General features: G+C 32.3%; 2 protein-coding genes across 17 annotated transcripts in view; one reads left to right on the top strand and one right to left on the bottom strand.

Annotated features, from left to right (window-relative positions):
• LOC142332634 (uncharacterized) overlaps nt 1-21724 on the bottom strand; it is a 323090-nt gene that overhangs the window by 192368 nt on the left and 108998 nt on the right. The window contains exon 1 of one of the 6 annotated variants that reach the window (XM_075379244.1): nt 4426-4584. The exons of the other annotated variants lie outside the window; for them this stretch is intronic. Coding sequence (XP_075235359.1) covers nt 4426-4469 — 44 coding nt within the window. The 5' untranslated portion in view covers nt 4470-4584. Of the gene's footprint in view, nt 1-4425; nt 4585-21724 lie in introns of those variants that run through there. 6 annotated transcript variants of the gene reach the window in all.
• Nucleotides 9472-21724, top strand: part of LOC142332637 (uncharacterized) — a 166184-nt gene continuing 153931 nt past the window's right edge. For all 11 annotated transcript variants that reach the window (XM_075379257.1, XM_075379254.1, XM_075379255.1 and 8 more), the window contains exons 1-2: nt 9472-9630; nt 18270-18422. In XM_075379257.1, the coding sequence (XP_075235372.1) occupies nt 9587-9630; nt 18270-18422 (197 nt within the window). In that variant the 5' untranslated portion in view covers nt 9472-9586. The remainder of the gene's footprint in view (nt 9631-18269; nt 18423-21724) is intronic.

Genomic DNA, 21724 nt, shown 5'->3' with positions numbered 1-21724 from the left:
CATTGAAGAATTGACTAATATGTATCAGGCAGTTAATTCCGGGGTTCGCCCTTTGGGCAACCCTTTTTTCTCTTCTTTTTCATTCTCCAAACCACTTTATCTTCTTGAAATATGTCATCGCAAGTGTAATTTTCAGCCACCGAGTCGGAGACCAAGGAAGCGGCTAACGAGAATGGGCATAACTCACGGCTCTATGTAGGCGCCGATTCAGAGGCGGGGACAGCAGCCATATTGATTGCAGGGGCCGCACCAGCTGCCGCCTAGGAAAGGCGAAATAGATCCTTCTTGCTTGATTTTACGTGGTTTCTGTGGTTTGGGTTGTTAGACTACCTTAGAAGAACATCGCTTCAAAGCTTTTGTAGTGGGTTCCGAAACCTTCTTAACAATTTCATCTGTCAGACTACGTAGCTGGACAATTACCTGATGTTTGTCTTCCTTATTGTTTTGTTCTGATATGCATTCATTTTACTCAATATCTATCCTGGTAACTGTAACGTAGGCGGTCTCATTTCTTCCTTTGAGAGATTATTCTAATTATGCTTTGTCGATTATTCTAATTATTATTGTGGCTAACGTTAGAACAAGGTTAGTAAAAAGTTGATCAGCAACAATAAATGCGGTAGAAGAAGCATCCGCTGCCTGACCGTACAATGTTGTTACTCCAGATTTACGGATGCTTACATTTTATTAGTGTAAAAATGGTTGAACTTCTGTAAAATTGTATCTTCCTGAAGAGTTACTTCTCTTTGCAAACAGGACAATCAATTTATGAACGTTTTCCTTCGCAATTGACGGTGATAGGAGGACTATTATTTAGTTTCCCTTCATTAGAATTTTCCCTAAAAACGTATTTGCGGTCTCTCACATCGTACCGCGCTGTAGCGAAGTTGCCGGCAATGATGTATCGTATGGGTTGCGGCACAAACGTTCGCACATCCAGACGGTCAATACCAGCGTGCATTTTTCCGGTAGCGTCGGTCTATTAAAAGTGAGGTCATGAGGAGATTAAAAGTGAAGGTAGAACTTCACCATTGCTTCTCAAGTTCATCTTTCGACACTCTATTGCTCACTGCAGTGCTAACTCCTCAATTTCCTGCTCGTAACAATTGAGAAGATCTCGACAAAGCGTATCACTCCTTGAGATATTGTGTTATGAAGATCTTTGCGTAAGTAAACTCACTATTTTCTTTTATTTAAGAATCTTGTGCGATTGGATGACGTTGATCGTTTCGAAGTAAATAATGTAGAAAGTTTTTCTTATTCTCTTTGCTGGGCCTCCAGTGGAATTAATTATTTCTAAGAATAGGAAATTAATCGTGCATACAGATGTAATTGTGATGAAAGCATCTCGGACGGCCTCGGCAAGAGCGGGAGTGATGGCCGATATAGATGGTAGGTCGTTAACGAATATGTTGATAGCTTCCGTGGTCGCGTTGACAGTTTTGTATGTTGCACAAGTTTGGAGTAGGACATTAGATATCAAGAGGTACTGACAGAAGCTGGATGTCCTACAACAAAAGTTGGCGACAAGGATGGCTGCTGCTTACCGCACAGTCACGTTGGAGGCGGATTTGGTGGTGGCTGGTGTGCTAACCTTGAAGTTGCTTATACAAGAGAGGAGAAGTGTAGCTGACGGTAGCACTAAGGATGAAGCGACAGGCGACCTTTAGAACCTTTGGCTGTAGAAATCGGACCAATCCTACACCGGTAGATGGACTCACAAGCTGATTCCTGTTTTCCGGGAGTGCGAGGAGAGGAGTCATGGAGAGATAGAATTTTTACCAATGAATTGTCATTTTGATCAAAATAAAATTTTTAATAAATTGTGTACTAGGTAAAAAATTGATCAAACACATAATTACAAAGATATTGAATATTAAATAAATAATATGGCCGCCATATTATTTAATATTAAATAGTAAATATTAAATATTAAATAGTAACGATTAATAATAATTGTAAAATTAGTTAATTTTCTTTTCCGACGAATATAACTTGAATAGATATACTAATGTGAAAAAAGTATGATGATCTTGTCAATGGGACATCCGATTTTTAGAATATCTTATTTACGTTTTAAGGAAAAACCCATTTGATCTAGTTAAAAAATCAGGTGTTCCGGGATATATTTACTATTACTATTTATTATTAATAATTTTTATTATATTTAGTGGAGGAAGTAAAAACATACAACAAATTATCAGCTTACATTACTTTGCGCAAGCGTACTGGCGGGTTAATTGTCTGCAATATCTCGATTGTTTTTCAACGGATTTTTACAAATGAGTTGTCATTTTGATCAAAATAAAACGTTTAATAAATTTTGTACTAGGCAAAATATTGATCAAATAAATAATTACAAATATATTGAACATTAAATAATTAATACGGCCGCCATGTTGACATTTTTTTGACGTATTCAAAATTTTAAGTTTGTAGAACAAAGAATTTCTCTTGAATTTGCCGAATTTAATTAAATTAGGTTTACTTGTTCCTGAGAAATAAATTTTTTGTTGCAAATCATAAAATGGCGTCCAGAAGGAAAAGAAAGCAAAATAGAACTTTTGTCGATATGAATATTTTTGCTCATTTTGGTGTCTTAAATCTGATCCTTAAGTTTGTCTAATACGTCCCGGAATCCCTCCCTATTTATACAGATGTGTCACAGTAAATTTAGCCTAATATCTCAGGACTCATCTAACCGATTTTCTTCAAATTTTCTGAATTATTTCTACATATTAAATATTGTTACACTGATTATATATTTTTTATATTAGATTGATTTCATAAGAAAGCTACCTATTGTAATAGGTTCCATGATTCGACTTAATCGACTTAGACTTAGTCGTATTTCGACTTAAAAATTTCGAAATACGTTCACGTTTTACATCCCCCAGACCCCAAAACCACCGTCAGTTCAAACGTTTACATATACATTTATTTATATATATATATATTTCACTTTATTTTGGACACAATAACTGCCGTGAAAAGGGAGGGCTTATTCGAAAACAATTATCGCTATAACTTTCCTATTAAGTAAAATTTCGAGTTCGTTTAAATTTTCTACTATTCTTTGGATAAGGCCCTAAAATTTATGTAAGTAAAGTTATTTCATATCACCAACCATTGGCTCAGGGGGTGGAAGAAATGGGATTTCGAAGACAAAATAATCATACCTCACTTAATAGACAAGAGTATGGAATCGGTTAAAGTGGTTGTTTGACATCTAAATATTACCAAAACTTTTGTCTGAAATAATTTGTGATATGACGAACCCTTACGTCAAGGGATGATCAAAATATTGCTATAATTTGAAGAAGACGTGGCTTGTCGTATTCTAAACATGTGAAATTTTTTTCATACGCAACCATTGTCATATTGAGTAAACTTGTTTTTCATAACATTAAGGAGGAAATCTTTGATATCCTCTACTTAGTATCGGTGAAATCTACTTTGCCTAAACGTATTTTTGTTATTATTTTTTCAAACTTTGTTACGGAGTTGGAATATATTCTGAAAAAACCCAATTTAGATTTTCTGGAAACGTATTTGGGGAACTAATTTGTGAAACTAATGCTTACATAAATATTCAAACAAAAATTTTCAAAAGTTCTATTCTCAACTATTAAAATTAAAATGTATGCTTTTTGTTTAAATAATTTTCAAAACGTTTTTGAAAGTTTTACTTCATATCTACAACTACCAAAAAATGTTTACAATTTTTTTTTTTAAATTATAGACCACGGATCTAAAACGGAGAATTTTTTATTTTATTTTACTCTTTATTGAAGGAGGTGATAGATTTAAAGAAAATTTTACTTAAGCAATTTTGCTCACCTTAATCTTTTTTTAAATATTTTAAGAAAAGTTTTTCTTAACAAAAATATCCACCCTTTCTAGAAAATATGTATGATTTTGTTTTTTTTTTAGGTTAACTCCCTTTAATTTTATTAATAATAACCGGGAGGAAAATTCACGCAGTACATTTCCTGTTTGTTAATAAAATTTTTAAATATCTCATTCCTGGAAAAAATAATAATAATTCTTGTAAAATTAACATTACAGGTAAAATTATTACACTAATTAAAATATTAAATTATAATAATTTTGTTTAAATATTTCATTTTCTTTATTTTTTTGTAGAATAAGGATTTTATTAACTAAGGAAATTATGCAAATTATAATAAACATATTTTTATTGGACCCTTATACCAATAGAATTATTATAAATGGTGTAAAGATAAGAAAACAGAAGGAAAGTAATTCTTTTGACTAGATCTATATTATTATAGATCTAGTTTAGAATGCAGGTTGCAGCTAACATTAGAGAATTTTATAGGATTATCCCAATGTAGTAAGTGGTTTGAAATACAGTAAAACTATAAGAAAAATGAAAATTTTAAGTCATAAAATAATACTTACATTAAAACTGAAATCAATAAAATTATATTAAACTGAAAAATCATAATCAGTTTGAATAAAATCGTCCGAAAAACAAATATTAACGGTTAAAAAATACGACCTAAGGAACGATTGACTATAAACAAGTATTAAAAAATTGTCTAATATATAGTGTCGTAGGGGAATGTATTATTGCAATATTTAATACTGAGCACGTAAATCGTTATACGGAGTTGTTTTTCACAAAAACATTCTATTTTTATATTTTTTCAATAGTTTCTTTAGTTTCGTGTCTAATAATAAAAAAATTTCCATTAGTTTAATGTTAATTATTATGTATGACTTTGCACGTAAATCGTTATACGGAGTTGTTTTTCACAAAAACATTTTATTTAATATTCTTTCCCAATAGTTTCTTTAGTTTCGTGTCTAATAATTAAAAAATTTTCATTAGTTTTATGCTAATTATTATGTATGACTTTGCGCTATAAACATGAAATATATTATATTTGTTTTTTTCTGTATCCTACTGAACGCATTATACTTAAATTAAAAGTAAATATTTTCTTTAAAAAAAAATACAGATATTAATATTTATTCATTACTTGTTTTCTAGAAAACAAATGTTATTTCGTGCAAATAAACCATATTATTACTAATGCTAAATAATAAAAAAAAATTATTCCTTTAATCGTATTCCTGTAATAAATTAATGTTGAAATTAAAACAATCTCGTAAGTTTCTTTTTCTAGAATAATGTCATTTATTTCAAACGTAGAATACGTTTTTCAAGTTAAATAATTACACACACACACACACACACACACACACACACACACACACACACACACACACACACACACACACACACACACACACACACACACACACACACACACACACACACACACACACACACACACACACACACACACACACACATACATACATACATACATACATACATACACACACAAACAAATAAGATTTCTTTGAAAATGATGTACAGGTTGATTCACAAAGAATATAACATGTTCAACATGTTCAGGACGTGTCCTACTAGTGAAAATAAAGAAGAAAGTTCATATAAAAACAGTTCTGAAACACTTCGTTAGCGAGTGGTGAAAGATTTTCTTTCATCCGTTAAACAGTTGTTTTTTTTTTAACCTTATCACCCAAAAATCCTGTTCTTTCTTCAAACTGAACTGTTTTCTTCATTTTCTGTACTGTTACTTTCGTATGAAACAGCTTCGTTTATTAAAAAATATAAATGTACGAGAGGTTACATCTAATGTAATGACCGTTTAACTGTAAAAAGATTTATTCTGAAAAATTAATAAATATTTTTTTAATTTCTCTTCAAACCATACCTTGTAATACTTCTCTATAAAATCGCCACATGAATTAAGATATTTATCATAACGATAAACCAACTTAAATATACCCTCGTATTCTTCTCACGCCGGTCCATTTCGCCATTGATTAACAACATTTTTAAATTCACCACCACCCGCGAATTGTTTACCACTCAAAAATTCTTTAAATTTCCCAAAGAAATGGTAATCAGAAGAAACTAAGTCCGGACTATTTGGTGGGTGATCGTAAATTTCACTTAATTAAAACTTTTTTTAAATTGTAAGGTGACCTTATGATACGTGATTTTAATTTAAAATTTTTTGAGGAGAACTATTTGTAGTAGTGTTGTAGATTATTAGTGATTAGGCATTATTATTATTATTATTATCGGTGTTTGGACCATTAATTCCAACATTAACTGCTTAAAGTTTATTACTGAATGAAAATGGATGTGTTGAGAAATTTGTGATTAACCTGCGTTGTAGGAGGGTGTAGACGTTGATCTCGATTCTGAAAGCGCCCAGAGCAGATACGTATATTTTTATTAGAAGCTTATTAAAATTGTTGAATACTTTCTTGATTCCTGAGTAAATCAAGAGGACATTCAGTTAATTGAATTGCAAGACAAAATTGTAGTTGTTGCTATAAATATTTGTTCTGTTGTTATGGGAATAGTATTTTTGGTGTTTAAAATACTCAGACAAGTAATGGATCTTAGTGCGTAGACTGATTAAAGTTAGAAATGGAAAAGCATATTGCGTAAAACCTTCAGTATAAGAGGATGGCGTGAGGTCGCGCTTTCAAGAAACGGTTACATAGTTGAGGGTTGTAAGTTATATGATAGGTGGTCATGGTTGTTGGAAGAAGCTATACGAATGTGTTAAAATTATGATGGAAATTTCTGCCGAGGCATTTCCATCGGTGGCATCCTGACAGAGACCAAACTGATGTCGTCTGTAATGTGTTTATTAGGTTTAGATGGTCCAATAGACGATTTCCGGTAAACTAATGAGGGCTAAAAGTAGAGGAAGTGGTGCGGCGACAAAAGGCGGTTGTCTTCACTTATAGGGGTTAGAATCGGAATAATTTATGTTTTTATGGAATTATGATGTACTCTTTCTTTTTATATGTATTTTTATTTGTATTGTAACATTTGTAGAAATTCTATTTGTCAGTATTAAAACTGAGTTCTCTTTATTCATATTTTGCCTCTTAATCATCCAATCGATTTGTTTGTAGAATAATGGTAGAATACAATTTATTTCAAGTTACATTATGCATAAATTCCTGTTATGTATTATATTAAACGAAAATTTTCTTACATTAATATGATTTTTTACCTACAGAATGGTTCACTATGAAAATGAAATAACTTGAAAACTAATTCTACAGCTTGAAATAAGGGAAAAATTTCACACAAACAGATGTCCGAAAACGCTTTGTGTCGAGTAATGAGTAGCGAAAAATTATTTCTCCCGGATATCAGATCCCCGATGAAAAGAGGTCATACTTAAATATTTAAGGCAATATACAGAGTGTTTCTAAAATGTTGAGCTATATTTTATCGGATTTTATTTGTAAAACTAAACAAAAATACCCTTAGGAAAAATGGCAATTTCTCCTTCGTTCTCCTCCGACCACCATTCTGTTATTATTATTATTTAAAAATCTATATCCCATGTTTGAATAGAGGAATCACGTCCTTAAAAAAATATCCTTAGGATCTTGGTAAGTATCTTGGTAATAACTTTTTAAAATTAGAAAAAATCAGGACTTAAATATCTACACAAATTACGAAATAGCGGCCATGTTTATTTTTGAATCTGTTATATCTCCTTACATATTACTTTGGCCAAAATTTATTATTTATGCTAAACTAATAAGCCTTTTATTTTGAACAAAATGACATTTCATTTTTTTAAATCGGTTAACAAATTGTCGAGTTACGATAGAAAACTGATTTTGCAATTTTGTGTCATAATTATTAAGTCTGTTGTGGGAAAATTATTAATTAATTTGATACTAATTTACAAGACTAGAATTAAGAAGAAATAAAAAAAAGTTAATATTTAATCGAATTGATCGTAAATTGGAATTCATCAAAATAGACCCAAAATTACAACATAAATATTCTGCCATAACTCGACTATTATACCAATTTAAAAAAATAAAATGTCATTTTGTTCAAAATAAAAGGCCTAATATTTTAGCAAAATATATACATTTTGATAAAACTAAAATTTATGGAGACATAACTGACGGAAAAATAAACATTGCCACCATTTTGTAATTTTGCGAAGATATTTAAGTCCTGATATTTTGCTAATTTTAAAAATTTATTACCAAGAAGTTTACCTAATATTAAAGTGATTCGTCTATCCCAACATGAGATATAAATTTTAAAATAAAAACAACAAAATGGCAGACATGGGGAGAACGAAGGAGAAATTTTCAGTATTCCTAAGGATATTTTTTGTTTAGTTTTACAAGTAGAATCCGAAAAATTACAGCCAACCCACCATTTTAGAAACACTCTGTATATAATATAAACACCTCGATGGTTCATATGTTTCCAAACCTGAAAAATCGAAAAAAAAACCGTAATACTCTAACTCTCATAGGTTTCATGATATCCAGTGTAAAATAGAAAAATTCGGTAACAAAATAAAACGTGTTTTAAAGTTCCAAAAACTATAACTTTGTTAAATGAATAAAATGGGTTTTGTTAATAAGTACGTAAATTTTATTATCAAAACCTGCAGAGAATGTGAAGCTGAGAAAATTGATGTTATAAAGTATAAGAAAAAAAATTTTATTTGTCAATTAGAAAAGTTATTATACTTCAAACTTAAAAAAATCCCTAACAAAATTATTGACTGCTTTATTTTTCTTTTAGTTTTTATTATTAATAAAAACTATTATATTAACTAATTCATAGATTTAATAATTGGAAAAATAAATGTATTCATTTTGTTTTATTTTTTATTTTTTATAATACTTCAGTTACGAAGATCAAATTAAATTCTTTTTTTTTTTGTTCTGTTTTGTCCACTTTAGAACCACGTTCCAATTACCTTCAGTTCTTATTCTTTTCTGTTTTTTCTCTTCTTTGTTATTTTATCCAGTTTATTTCTGTTATCTCTATTATAAATAAATAAAAAGTTTGCTAAGTTAACTTGTTTTTAATGATTGTAAAAGATAATCAAAGAACATCTTTGATTTATCATTGTGTCAGTTATTTTTTTTATATTTTAATATATATTTTGTTTGTTGATTGTTAATTTAAATATGTTTCTATCTTTTACGTGATCTAATATTTTTCTAACTATTCTCTTTTCTTTTTTTTATTATTTTCCATATTTATTATCGATAATTTTTTTTATTGTTGTAATGTACTTTTTACCATTCTACAACAAATTGCAAAATAATGAATATTAATTTACATGTTCTCTATTAATATACGTAGCCTCATGTAATACACCAAGAAAAAATTATGTCTTTAGAACAGTAAACAAGCAAAAAATAATAGAAATAATTTTCATATTTACAATAACAAACATTAATAAGTATATAATATACAGCTTTTAATTTATTCATTCGTTTATAATAATAATTTATTGAAAAACAACTGTTTACAATTACGTTACCTGAATTAGATTTAAAAATTAATTATGTATATATATATATATATAAATTAATTACGTATATACACGTAAAAATATATATACACGTATATATGTATACGTTAAAACGCACTATAAAAGAAACTGTTTTATAACTTTTTTTATAGTTCACGGTATTTTATAGTTCACTGCATATTACTGAAATGATTTCGTCGAAAAACATCATTTTATTGATGCCAGTACTCTTGTAAGTTGAGTAGATTGATATTTTTAATTTATTTTTGTTTGGAAATAATTTTTTTATATTACAGTACAACCCAGTTTAACCGGACTAGATGTGACCGGACGTTGTCCAGATCAACGAAAGTCCGGGTAATGCAGAAATGTATAATGTTCACACACTACAGCTGATGAAATCGCTACAGTATTAATGTAAGATGTTGAAACTTAAAATCAAATTAGTGCATAATAAGAAATAACTTGTATAGTAATTGAAATACAAATTCAAATTTACTTACAGTTACACCAATGTCTATTTACTATTAAAATATTCCTTCATAGTTTTTTGCTTTAATGATGCTCGGATTTTTTGTTGCTTGATTTTGTAAACACTTTAGGGTAAGCAGTTGATGGGCAGACGTTTCATTTTGATTTTCAAAATACGACATCATATCTACAGCTTCTCCGTGAGAGATCACTTGCCTTTCTTCCTTGAGGAATTTGCCATCTGAACTGTTTTCTGTTTTTTCAATATCGGGATGTGGATTTGAAGAATATGTTAACACATAATCATCGCTATAGACGCTGGTGATCTTCATAATTCTCGTAGTCCATCCATTCAGCAACGTCTTCATCTTCGAAAGCATATAAGTCTTCTAAACTATTAATAAGTTGTTTTAATGAACTAGTTTTTATTTCAGCAGTCGTCTCAGTGTTGGATTCAGATTTCATTTCTCGCCAAATTTTGTTGCAACACTTTGTCAAAGTAGAAGCATTAATTTCGTTCCGTGCTGAAGCATACTCGTAAATTACTATTCGAATATTAATTTAAGTTAATTTAGAACATTTATCTCAGCTTCTTCACTATTTCTTTCAATAGGTTTTATAAGTAATTTATTTCTGTAATGCCGTTTGTAGGCTTCTATTGCAATTGGTCTAAAGGTTGGATGCGTGCTGTCGTTGGTGCGGATAAAAATCTTACAAAGCTGTCATCAACCTTAAAGTCCTGCATCTGCATGACAAGAAGAATTGTTGATAAATAAAACGGCTGTTTGCGGTCTTCTTTTAGAAATCTTCTCACTTAAGAGACGAATAAAAATAATTATATATTTTTTTTGCAATTTGTACGTTGCAATCTCTCCAAGTAGTGAACACAAAGCAACTCCTCAGAGCCAGATGACATTATAATGATATCTACGACACGAAAATGCGATGTATTCTATTAGGGACTCTGGTCGACCAATCCTGAAATGTATGGTTATTTTAATTCCAACCACCAAAGTACACTGGTATCCAAACTAATTTTCAAATTCGTGTAAAAGCAAATAACGGTTATTTGGATTCGAACCTCAAAACCTTCGTCTTTGAAAAGCAGCTGTTAACCGATTTACGGTGTCAATTTACCTTCTAGACTAGGCGTTAAGCAACAAATGAATATGTTTAGTTCTTTTGTTTTTATTAAAATATTTTTACCGAAAATCAAACTTCATAAAATAATATAGATTAGAATTTAAAAAAAAAGCGGTTTCCTAGTTTGAAAATTGTAATGGAGTTTCTACCATATAGAATAACAAATATTATCTAAAATTTTTTTTATTTATTATTACTTCCTTTTATTAAGGTAATTTTTATTTTTTCTTGGATATTTATTCGTTTAATTGTTTTGTTGCTTCTCGTTGATTTCTAAATCTCAATACGCTTTTGTTATCTCATAAGTCTTTTATGAATAATTTCATTTATTTAAAATAATATTTTTTCTCAACAAATTTATTCTCTGTTTCCTTCTAGAAACAAATACATTAATTTTTGGGTTTTAATTAGATCAGATTTTTCTTTATCTTTTAAACAAGATTCATTATCAAATTTTTTGTGACCAATCGTGGGAATTATCATTTCGTATTCAATAAACCTAACAAATTGCTAAAATTTATTTGAATGCGACGTCACAAGCTATTTTTCTTTAATTTTTAAGCTCCCACTATCTTTAAGCTTTCACTGCCCTAACAAATTATGAAACTATTTTAAAGAATTTTTCATTTCTAAAAATTATCAAAAGAAATAAAGAAATATGTTATTTGATTTTCACAATTTTTTTTTTTTTTTGTTTAACCTGATGTGATAATGATCTTCCTAATGGTAATTTCAAAGTACTTGATGTTACGACAAAGGTTTGATACTGAAATTTTAGATTCATTGGATATTAATAATCTTCTAAATTTTAATTTACTTTTGAATTATCAGTTACTGTTTAATGGTTCACCGTTGTTGAGCTTATACGTGTGAGATTGATTGGCTTAGCTTTTTCTGAATTGAATTACCGCCCCTTTTTCTGAATTGATAGGTAATATTTACTGTTAAATTTAGCCAACCGGACTGGTGTAGAGGTTAAATCTTCGTTGCATATCAGGTGATTTTTCAAAGTCAAAGATTGTGAGGTTAAATTCCAGTAAAATTTAGTTGTTTTTGTACGGATTTGAATTCTTTACAGTGGATACCGGAGTACATTGATGGTTGGAGTTTAATTATATAAGTAAAGAAGATTAGACATACGGATGACTATTTATTTACAAAGATTTTGTGGTAAATTAAATTAAAAATATTTCATTTGTAACTTACGAACAAACATTTATTATGATTAAAATAACCACTTCATTTGCTCTACTGTTGCAATACATAATCACACTCGTTATTTTAATTGGGATTACCAACGTTTCTCGTTATTGAATTTTTTCTAAGATAAAGTCTGTTATTTTTTTTTGGTAATTTTTCGTAGAAATTGTGTCTTGGGATGACGTCGTTCTGTTTAGTTGAAGATAAAGTTTTACTTATGTAAAACTTTATCTTCAACTTTTACACAATTTTTTACACATTTAAAAAATATAAGCTTTAATAGTTTAGCTTTAAAATGGCTTAAAACAATAATTTTCACGGAACGGTTAAAAGATGCAAACTTTTTTAAATTCAAATTCAATTCAAATTATGTTACATCATTATATCAAATAAAACTGATATTCTTCCAAAAAAATATATTAATAACCAACTACTTATTCTTTCTGCAATAGTAACTAAAAAAAAACATAAACTTTCATTTACTTTAATTTTGTTTTCCTTTCTGCGGGAGGAGAAAAACTCTGCTGTCAGACGTCCAGCAGCCCGAACTACTAGGTGTGTGAGATTTCCCGCCAAACACTCACTAACCGGGGACTAGCTAAAAAACCACCCCCTAAAAATAACATGTCCGGTACTCGCCATGAAGGCATTACCTGGGACTGACCTAGTGCTGTTGTCATCACAGGAAAAGTAACGGGCCCGCAGAAGGGCCGGGTAAGCGTAGACCTTAAGGAGTCCCGCACGCCTCATCACCGAATGAACAACCCGTAAGTGCAGACTCCTGTTGGCTCCGCATACAAGAGTTTCACTAATTTATGCCAACCGACGCATTGCGACGGATAATTTTTCACAAAAGGCATTTTCCATATCCGCTCATCGCTAGCTTCCTTGAAATGATGTTCTCAAGTTTCAAGAGGCCAAACTGAACGTAGTCTATCCGTATATCCTCCCATCTATGGCAGTGGAACACCACATGCTCTGCGTCATCCAGCTCCCCGCATGATGGACACAAGTTGTCATCCGCTCTTCTGTATCGAAACAAGTACTGCCGGAAACAGCCATGACCCATCAAGAACTCCGTGAGTTTGTAGTTTAGCTCGCCAAACCTCCTGTTGATCCAAGGGTTCACTTCCAGAATCAACCGTCGAGCAAGTGCCCGTCTTTGCGGTGTTCCATCGTGCCTCCCACCTTTCCAATAGAACATCTTATGCAGCCTGCCTGTCTGTTCCTGCGTATATTTCACGTCTTCTCTGAGCAAGCAACCCAACAGGTGGAGTCTCAGTGATAAGGAAAGCCGCTTCAGCGGAGACGGTCCTGTACGTAGCGCAGATTCTCAACGCCATCCGCCTCTGCACACTCTAGCTAGCGCCGAATCCTTGCTGCATTTAAGGATTTGCATCAAACCGGCACTCCATACAATAGTGTAGAGAACACGGCGTGAGTACTGATTACACGTCAAGTAGTACTACGGCAGGAATATTCCTGGAACGCCAAGTTCCGTAAGTTGCTTTATCCGTCAAACGCATCACGTAGTCGGCTGCGTTAATATTAGATCGACCCTGTCAAAACCTAAATTATCGGTCACTCAAGCCGCCTCCAGCATCCAACTCACATTGTAGTCGCTCCATTATAAATCTTTTGAATAAGTTGCAAAATTTGTTTGTCAAACATAGCGGCGGGTACGCAGAAGCATCTCCAGGAACTGCAGGCTTCTAGATGGAAACAAGCCGGGAAGGCTTCCAATCTGCAGGAATGTAATCATACGACAGCGTGAAGTTCATCGCACGGATAACAGTCTCAGGAGCAAGCTTAACAACAATCTTGATAATCTCAATCGGGATTCCATCCGGTCTCCTGCTTTTGCGCGGCTTCATCCGATGCAATATTGTATCTCGAAGAAAGGAAGGTAATCCGTTGCGGATTACCGTACGGAAATTGTTGCAATTTCCGTACGTGGGGGTGTCAGCCTCCTAGGCAACAGAGTAGTAACGAGATCCTCAACTTGAGCGGTGGTGTGGGAAGGGAGACGACGTCCAAAAGGCCGCATACCAATCTGAGCCGTCTCTTCACACATCTCGGTCAATATATTCGCAGAGCGACCTCCAAGATTGCCTTTTCGTCTGTTTGATGGCAAACTTATAGTCACGACGGCACGACAGATACTTCCTATGTGCGACGTCACCATGTCCTAGTCACGAAGATCACGCCTGATAGCTCTTTCGAAGGCCCGATGCAGTACCAAACACCGCCGTCGGACGAGATTTAGCTGAGGCGAACACCAGTCACCAGTACGTGCGCCGTCGTGTTGTGTCAAAAGAAAACATGACACCTGAGCTTTCGCACTCTTGTGTCACAACGTCCGTGACAGCGAACGAAGTTGAGACCTAATCGAGGCTGGCCGCCATGGACCCTTCAAGCCTGTGGCAAAACCAGCCACAGAAGAGAGTTTCTCAAAACTCTCTTCAGTTGTTGTCGTTGGTGCCTAACCATGTCAGCTACGTAATGTAGGAAAATGGTCACTTAAACTCTCAATATCCAGGACCCGCCATGAGACAACAGAGAATCCACATGAGGAGAACTCACAAAAACAAATCGATGCAAGATATTGCGTCTCCCCTACAGAAGGTTGTATCATCATCATTAACACACATCAGGTCATGGGTGTTGACGAATTCAATCACAAAGGCTACGCATGCATTCCGATAAAGATCTGCCGAATAGGGAGGCTTGGCATTGAAGTCGCTCAGCACGACAAGCCGTCCAGGAAACCCAGTGACGTCATCGAAGAGACAATCCATGAAGTCAATTTATGTGTCCAGATCAGTGTTAGGAGTGCGATAGCAAGAGAAAATAACCAACTCCTACTAATAAGCTCATAAATAGTCATCAGCACTCCGCAAATTAACTAACGGATTGCACGCAACCGCAAAACCCAGACAGGCATCAACATCGGCGCCGACACGCTAGCGATCACCCATCACGGCACTCATGTTCGGCTCAGAGCTGCCACCACATCAACACCAGTTTGGAGATCCGCCTGCCAGCAATTATCGACAGCCTGTCGGCCCATGTGCGCGTTGATTTGTAGAATCTTCATGACTGTTTAGGACATGAAAGACTTGTGGACCTCCGCCTCGCACAACGTTATCTTGATCTTTAAATCGTCGTTATCTCTCACAACGACGGTGCATTGATCTTTAAATTAAATTTTTAAATTTGCAACGGCCATTTAAAAAAAGTCGTTTCTAAAATCTGTATATAAATACTTGCGGACTTGATGTGCTTCTGTTGTAATATGATTGAAAAATGATTAAATATTCTGTTTATTCTTCTTTGGTCGCAAAGACATTTTAATCTTCAAATATATATGACTTCTTTTTATTTATACTTGCCTGATTTCTCAATTTACAAAAATCGAACTTCTTGGTTGAGGTAGCTTTTTTTCTCATTACTTCAGAAAACTGATAATAATAAACCGGTGTATATCATATTATGATGATTTTTCAGCCTTCCATTACACAGTTTTCCCGAGCTGCTATAAATTCTTGTTCCCGTTATAATCTTCCAGCTTCTAGGTAAAAAAAAAGTTTAATTGTTTATCATATTATTACTTATTATTACAATTTATTAATTTCAGTATATAATGTAATAATTACAAAATATTTTTAATAAATCTATATAAGTAAAAATATAAATGTTCGTTTGTTTAAAATCTTAAATCTCCGAAAGTTCTTCCCGATTACTTTGAAATTTTAACACAACGTTGCCTTCGAATACGCTCGTGTTTTTGTATAACTACTATTTATATACCTAAGATGTCTCATCTGTGACAGGTAAAAACATGCTTTTTTTGAAAAACAGCGCTATATGTTGGACGTTAAAGCAACACACGCTATATTAAATGTTTTACGATTTCAATGTTCCGGATATGTTTGTCTACTATAAACAAAAAATTACTGAATCGGTTTACGCGCGGGGAAAAAGGGAGAAAGGAAAAATCGGAAAAGGGAAAAATCGAAAACTTACAAGAGAAGAAGGTAAAAAGAAAAACAGGAGAAAATGAAAAAAAGGGAAAACGGGAAAAGGGAAAGGAGATAAAGTAAACAGGGAAAAGGAAGGGAAAATGAAAATAAGGGAAAAAGAATAGGAATTCGGGGAAAGGGAAATTTTATATTGGGAAAAAGAAATTGAGAAGGGGAAAAAGTGAAAAAGTGTAAAAGGAAAAAGGGAAAGGTTAAATTTTGTTAAGTTCCGTAATGTTCATTTTGTTAATGTTTTATCAAACTTTCAATTCTGTTCATTCAATCTATATATATATATATATATATATATATAGATATAGTATAGCGTGTGTTGCTTTAACGTCCAACATATAGCGCTGTTTTTTCAAAAAAAGCATGTTTTTACCTGTCACAAATGAGACATCTTAGGTATATAAATAGTAGTTACACAAAAACACGAGCTTATTCGAATGCAACGTTGTGTTAAAATTTCAATGTTATATATATATATATATATATATATATATAACATTGCTGGGTCTGCTAGTATATTATAAAAAGTAAATCTATAACTAAAAATTCAATTACCATATATCATTTATCTAACCGGCTGATCTAATGGTTAGTTGTCGTTAACCAGTTGTTTAAAAGCAGATTGTGGAATTCGAAGTTTCAGAGGTTCAAATTCTAGTAAAAATTAGTTATTTTTATACGGATTTGAATATTATACCATGTATACCGGTATAATTTGGTGGGGATTAATTAAACACATTTCTCAGGAATGGTCGGCTTGAGTCTCTACAAGATTACAGCTCAATTTATATTCTTCCTCATCTGATTGTGCCACGGGAAGAATTGTTAATTGTTCACAACTTGACCTGATTACAACGTACACATTAGGAATAATAAAACAAAATTTATTTATCCTCTGTCAAACGTTTCAAGCTGTAAAATGTTATACAAAAGGCCGTATTTAGCACTTTATAGTTACGAAGACATCGAAAATTGAAGCTAGAGGCCATGGGTTATTGTCAAAGAACTCAATGTTTCAGTATTTTTCCAAAAACAAAAAAATGTCTTAGAAATTCGAATAAACGACAATATTTCTAACTTTAAAATTTAGAGAACTTGATATCGCCCAGAATTCTGAAGGAAAATTTGTGAAATCTGAAATTAAATTATTCACAATTTCTTAATGATCTATTTTCATTTATTCTAAACATTTTATTATTTAATTTGAATTATATTATTCAAATGCGTTTCTTCGTTTATTACTAGCATTGAATTAGGCACATTTAAGCAATTTTTATTTGTTTTACAAGGTTGAAAAATTTGATCACTTAAAATGTAAAGAAAACTGGTAACTTTTTTACAAGTTTTCTTGAATAAAAATGTCGTTAACGTAATGAAATCAAAATCTTTAAAAAAAAGTTACGTGGGAATAAAATGAAATGCGAATGAATTTTCTGTTAATATATTAACGAAAGTAACATTCACATTCAAACACATGGACAAAGATATAATTACAAGTATAACAGTTTAATCCATTTTTCTCTCTCGTGTAATTTTTTTTTTTTTTTTTGTTATTTCAACAATTAATTTATACCACTATTGATATATTACTAGTGTATTATATAAGAACTGCTTTATTGAATATTTGTGTAAGCTATATTTCAACTTAATTATAATTTGGACAGATTAATTATTTTTATTTCATGAATAAATCGTATTTACTTTTTTAATTGTTTCTATTTGCCCGTTTTACATATATCACTAACCTACTCAGTTTGCTACATATAACTTAGAAAAAACATCATAGAAGAAATTAAAATAGTGTAAACTAAAACAGTATTTATCAAACTGATTTTTTTCAGTATAAGATATCATTTTTAGCCAGACGATTTGATTGGTAATGCCATGAAGAATAGAGTTAAATGTGGGAAGATAATAATGTAACAAAGTACTTGCAGCAAAACATTACTATATACTAGTTTACTTGTATTATTTAAAGGTGAACATTATTCAAAATTATTATATTTTAAGTAATTTATTTCAGATCGACCTTTCTTGAATCAGTTTATTCATCCAACTTCGGGTACCCACAAGGAAACTATTATCAAAATGAAAGACCAGTTCCCGTAATTCGTCAACCAATATTTCGTTACAGGCAGGAAAAGACACCAAATTTTGATCAGAGAATGAATTCGAAGTAAGTGTTTTTTTTGTATGCCTCAAATACGCAAAAGGTTTTTAACTGTAGGTAAGATAAGTTGTAAAAATTACTGACATCTTAATATTTAATAATAAATTGAAATAAAAAACATTTTAAAATTGATTATAATTGTACTTTGATGATAGGAAAGGAACGATATGTTTTGAAAGTGTCATCAACATCCTTCTAATTGAATGAAAATTTCATTTTACTTTATTTAAACGTTATCTGTTTAAATAATCCTTGTAAGTTGTAATAATTCGGCAAGTATCATTTAGCTAACTGGGCTGGTCTAATGGTTAACTCGTCGTCGCAAATCAGTTACGTAACAGCTAACCAACCGGGTTGGTTGGATGATGAAGTCGTCTTCGCAAATCAGCTGATTTCGCAGTCGAGAATTTTAAGATTCAAATCCCAGTAAAGACAGTTACTGGGATTAGATACTTTTGTAACGATTTTAATACTAGATCATAGAACCCGTGTTCGTTGGTGGTTTTTTTTTGTAGGAGGAGAAAAAGGTGTGGTAACCGCCGCCAGACCTACTCTGACGGCAAATGCGAGGCTCTCACACTCTAAAAAAACATCCCCCTCTAGTCACGAAGGGGACCGACATAATCCACATGGTATGTATACAACCCCTTCGCAATCACCCGGGCGCCCTTGTCACCGAATTAGAATAGCCAGACCGACGTCCCCAAGAGATCATCAGCGAACCACGACACCGAGGAGCCCTCGCAGCCAACCCCCTAATGGTGACCTCCCTTAGCCGTCCGGCATCGGTCTCTCCGCATCAGATCAACCGCAGTCCTCTAGTCTGCCTCCCTCTCACCACCGCTGCCTTTTTCTAATTATGGCTGACCCCGCAACGATCACTAAGCTTCTCTGGTGGTTGGGATTCAAATAACCACACATCTCAGGAACAGTCGACGGAAGACTGTTCAAGACTACAACACTTCATATACTTATGTCCATAACCATTCTCTGAAGCCATACGTTACTAAACAAAGAGGGTTGTTTAACAGCTGATTTTTGAAGTCAAAGGAACTGAGATTCTAATCCTATTAAAAGTTAGTTGTTTATATTCTGATACTTAGTACTTAGTATCTTATTTACTTGTACTATAGAGGTATCTCATTTAGCTACTCCATTTTTGATTAGAAAATAATAAATGTGTGAAATATGCTTATTACAAAAATTAAAATAGAAACTGCTGGTTAGTATTCCATGACTTTGGATCAAAAATCATTCCCTTGATAGAGGTAGGCTTGGTATTTAGTTGTATTTTTGACTTATAATAATCTTCGTAACATTATTAAAACTATTTCTTTTTATTTCATGAAAAAGGTTGCAACAATAATACAATTAACACCTTGGATATGTATACCGAGTAATATTAATGAATGAAAATGGTTTCGTATTTCAAAACTGAAGGATACTGGAGGTAAAAAAAGTGCGGATCTATATAACTCTAAAATTGCTTTTTTGTAGTTGTCCGCCATCTTAGATAAGCCATATTAAATCAAACCTTTTTTGTTAAACAGGAAAGTGAACACGTGATACATGATGTTAATGTAAAATTTTGCTAAAAAAAAAATAGCGGAAACCATTTCTTCTTCGTTTTCTATTAATAACGAATCAAAGTCGCAAAAAAACAGAAAAATCGCAATATTAATAAAAGGAAGTAAACAGACCCGTAGAAACATTTTTTTCGTATTATCTTAGGAATTACATTCAAACAATCATTGTTAGAATTAATGGTTCAAACACAATTAAATATTAACAATATTAAATAGCACTATTTATACTAATAACGATAAAAAATATCAAATAGTTTGCAACACTACTACAAGTTAATTTCCGTGGTACTTCAATTCCTGCAAGACATATGTTAATAAGAACAATTATCTTATATCCATCATTCCTTAATGAAAATCCACCTTCAGCTTCAAAAGAACGACATAGATATTCGTCAAACTCAGAATTAGCAGTTGAATAACACGAACATATTTAGACAATTTTAGAACAGCTTGATTTGGCTTACCAAAAAGGGATCACAATGTTTCCTCGTGTATATTTAACCGCGATAAAAATAAACACTGCAGGCTTCTGTAAGTACAATTACTTTGATATCATACTTTGCCTGTTTTTTTCCGCATTCATATCCGAAATGATCATCTTCCAAGAAAGGAATTAGCATACCGTCAATGGTTGTGAATTCTCCTATTGAAATAGACTTTTTGCAATTATTAACAAACCTTTTAAAAACTGAAGAAATTGCATCCCCCTTTTCAATTTTTTTCCGTTCATATCTGTGATCCGGATTATCGAAACGATGGCAAGAAATCAAAATTTGCTGTTTTTTTCCTGATATTAATTGCACGAAAAATTGGCCTTTCTGACACACTGGTACTAAATAAAGATTTTATGATTTGTAATGAAGGTTTGTAGACTGAACATAATAAAACAATTTCTATCAATGCCGATATCTCATCAAAAAATTGGATGCTGGAATTCAATTTGATATTTGCAGGTGTTTTTATTTCTTGTATTGTCTAACGTTTTTATTTGACCATTCAACTATCTTTAAAATAAGTTCCTCATCTATAAGAATCTTCCACACTTGATACAGAATAGCCGTTATACCATTACTACGAACTGTTGGAAGCAGTTCAAGAAGATCTCGAATGATATTTTGACGAGGTTCCTTTAGGAGTTGATTTGGCTGTTCTGAATCCCACTCAAAGTCGTCTCTTCTTAAATATAATTCTGGGATTTTTAGCGCAATATTATCATTTTGATTAGACCAGTCATCATTATTTTGTCGTCGTGGACTATTATTCGATTTTTCACTATCACTATTGAAATCACTCAATTTAGAATAATCTGAAGTTAGTTTATATTCACGATCTTCAACGTAATTGTCAATATTTTCATCTAAAGAATCACTATGAGTTGAGCTTTCGTATTCTTCAAAGACCGTTTTTCGCACAACTTCTTGAAAACCGTGGTTGTTTACGAAGAAAATGTTCCCTGGCATCTTAGAATTTTGTAATCTGTGGATGAAGAATCATGGATTGGTAATAAGTTGAACGTTATGCGGGGACAGAGGTTTAACAGACCGCAAAAATTTATAATAAGAACCGGATTATAAGGAATTACAGAAACTACAACACGTAAGCACACACACTATCACTGAACCGCCGGCAAGATACTGAAAGTCAAACCCCCAAACTCGTTAAACAACTTCCCCCACTTACCTTCGAAATTCGCCATCGGGCTATGTCATATTCCGTCCACGC

Source organism: Lycorma delicatula, chromosome 11, assembly GCF_047948215.1.
Source record: "Lycorma delicatula isolate Av1 chromosome 11, ASM4794821v1, whole genome shotgun sequence".
NCBI classification, from domain to species: domain Eukaryota; kingdom Metazoa; phylum Arthropoda; class Insecta; order Hemiptera; family Fulgoridae; genus Lycorma; species Lycorma delicatula.
The sequence above is the reverse complement of the archived record's forward strand: the minus strand, read 5'-3'. Positions and strand labels throughout refer to the sequence as shown.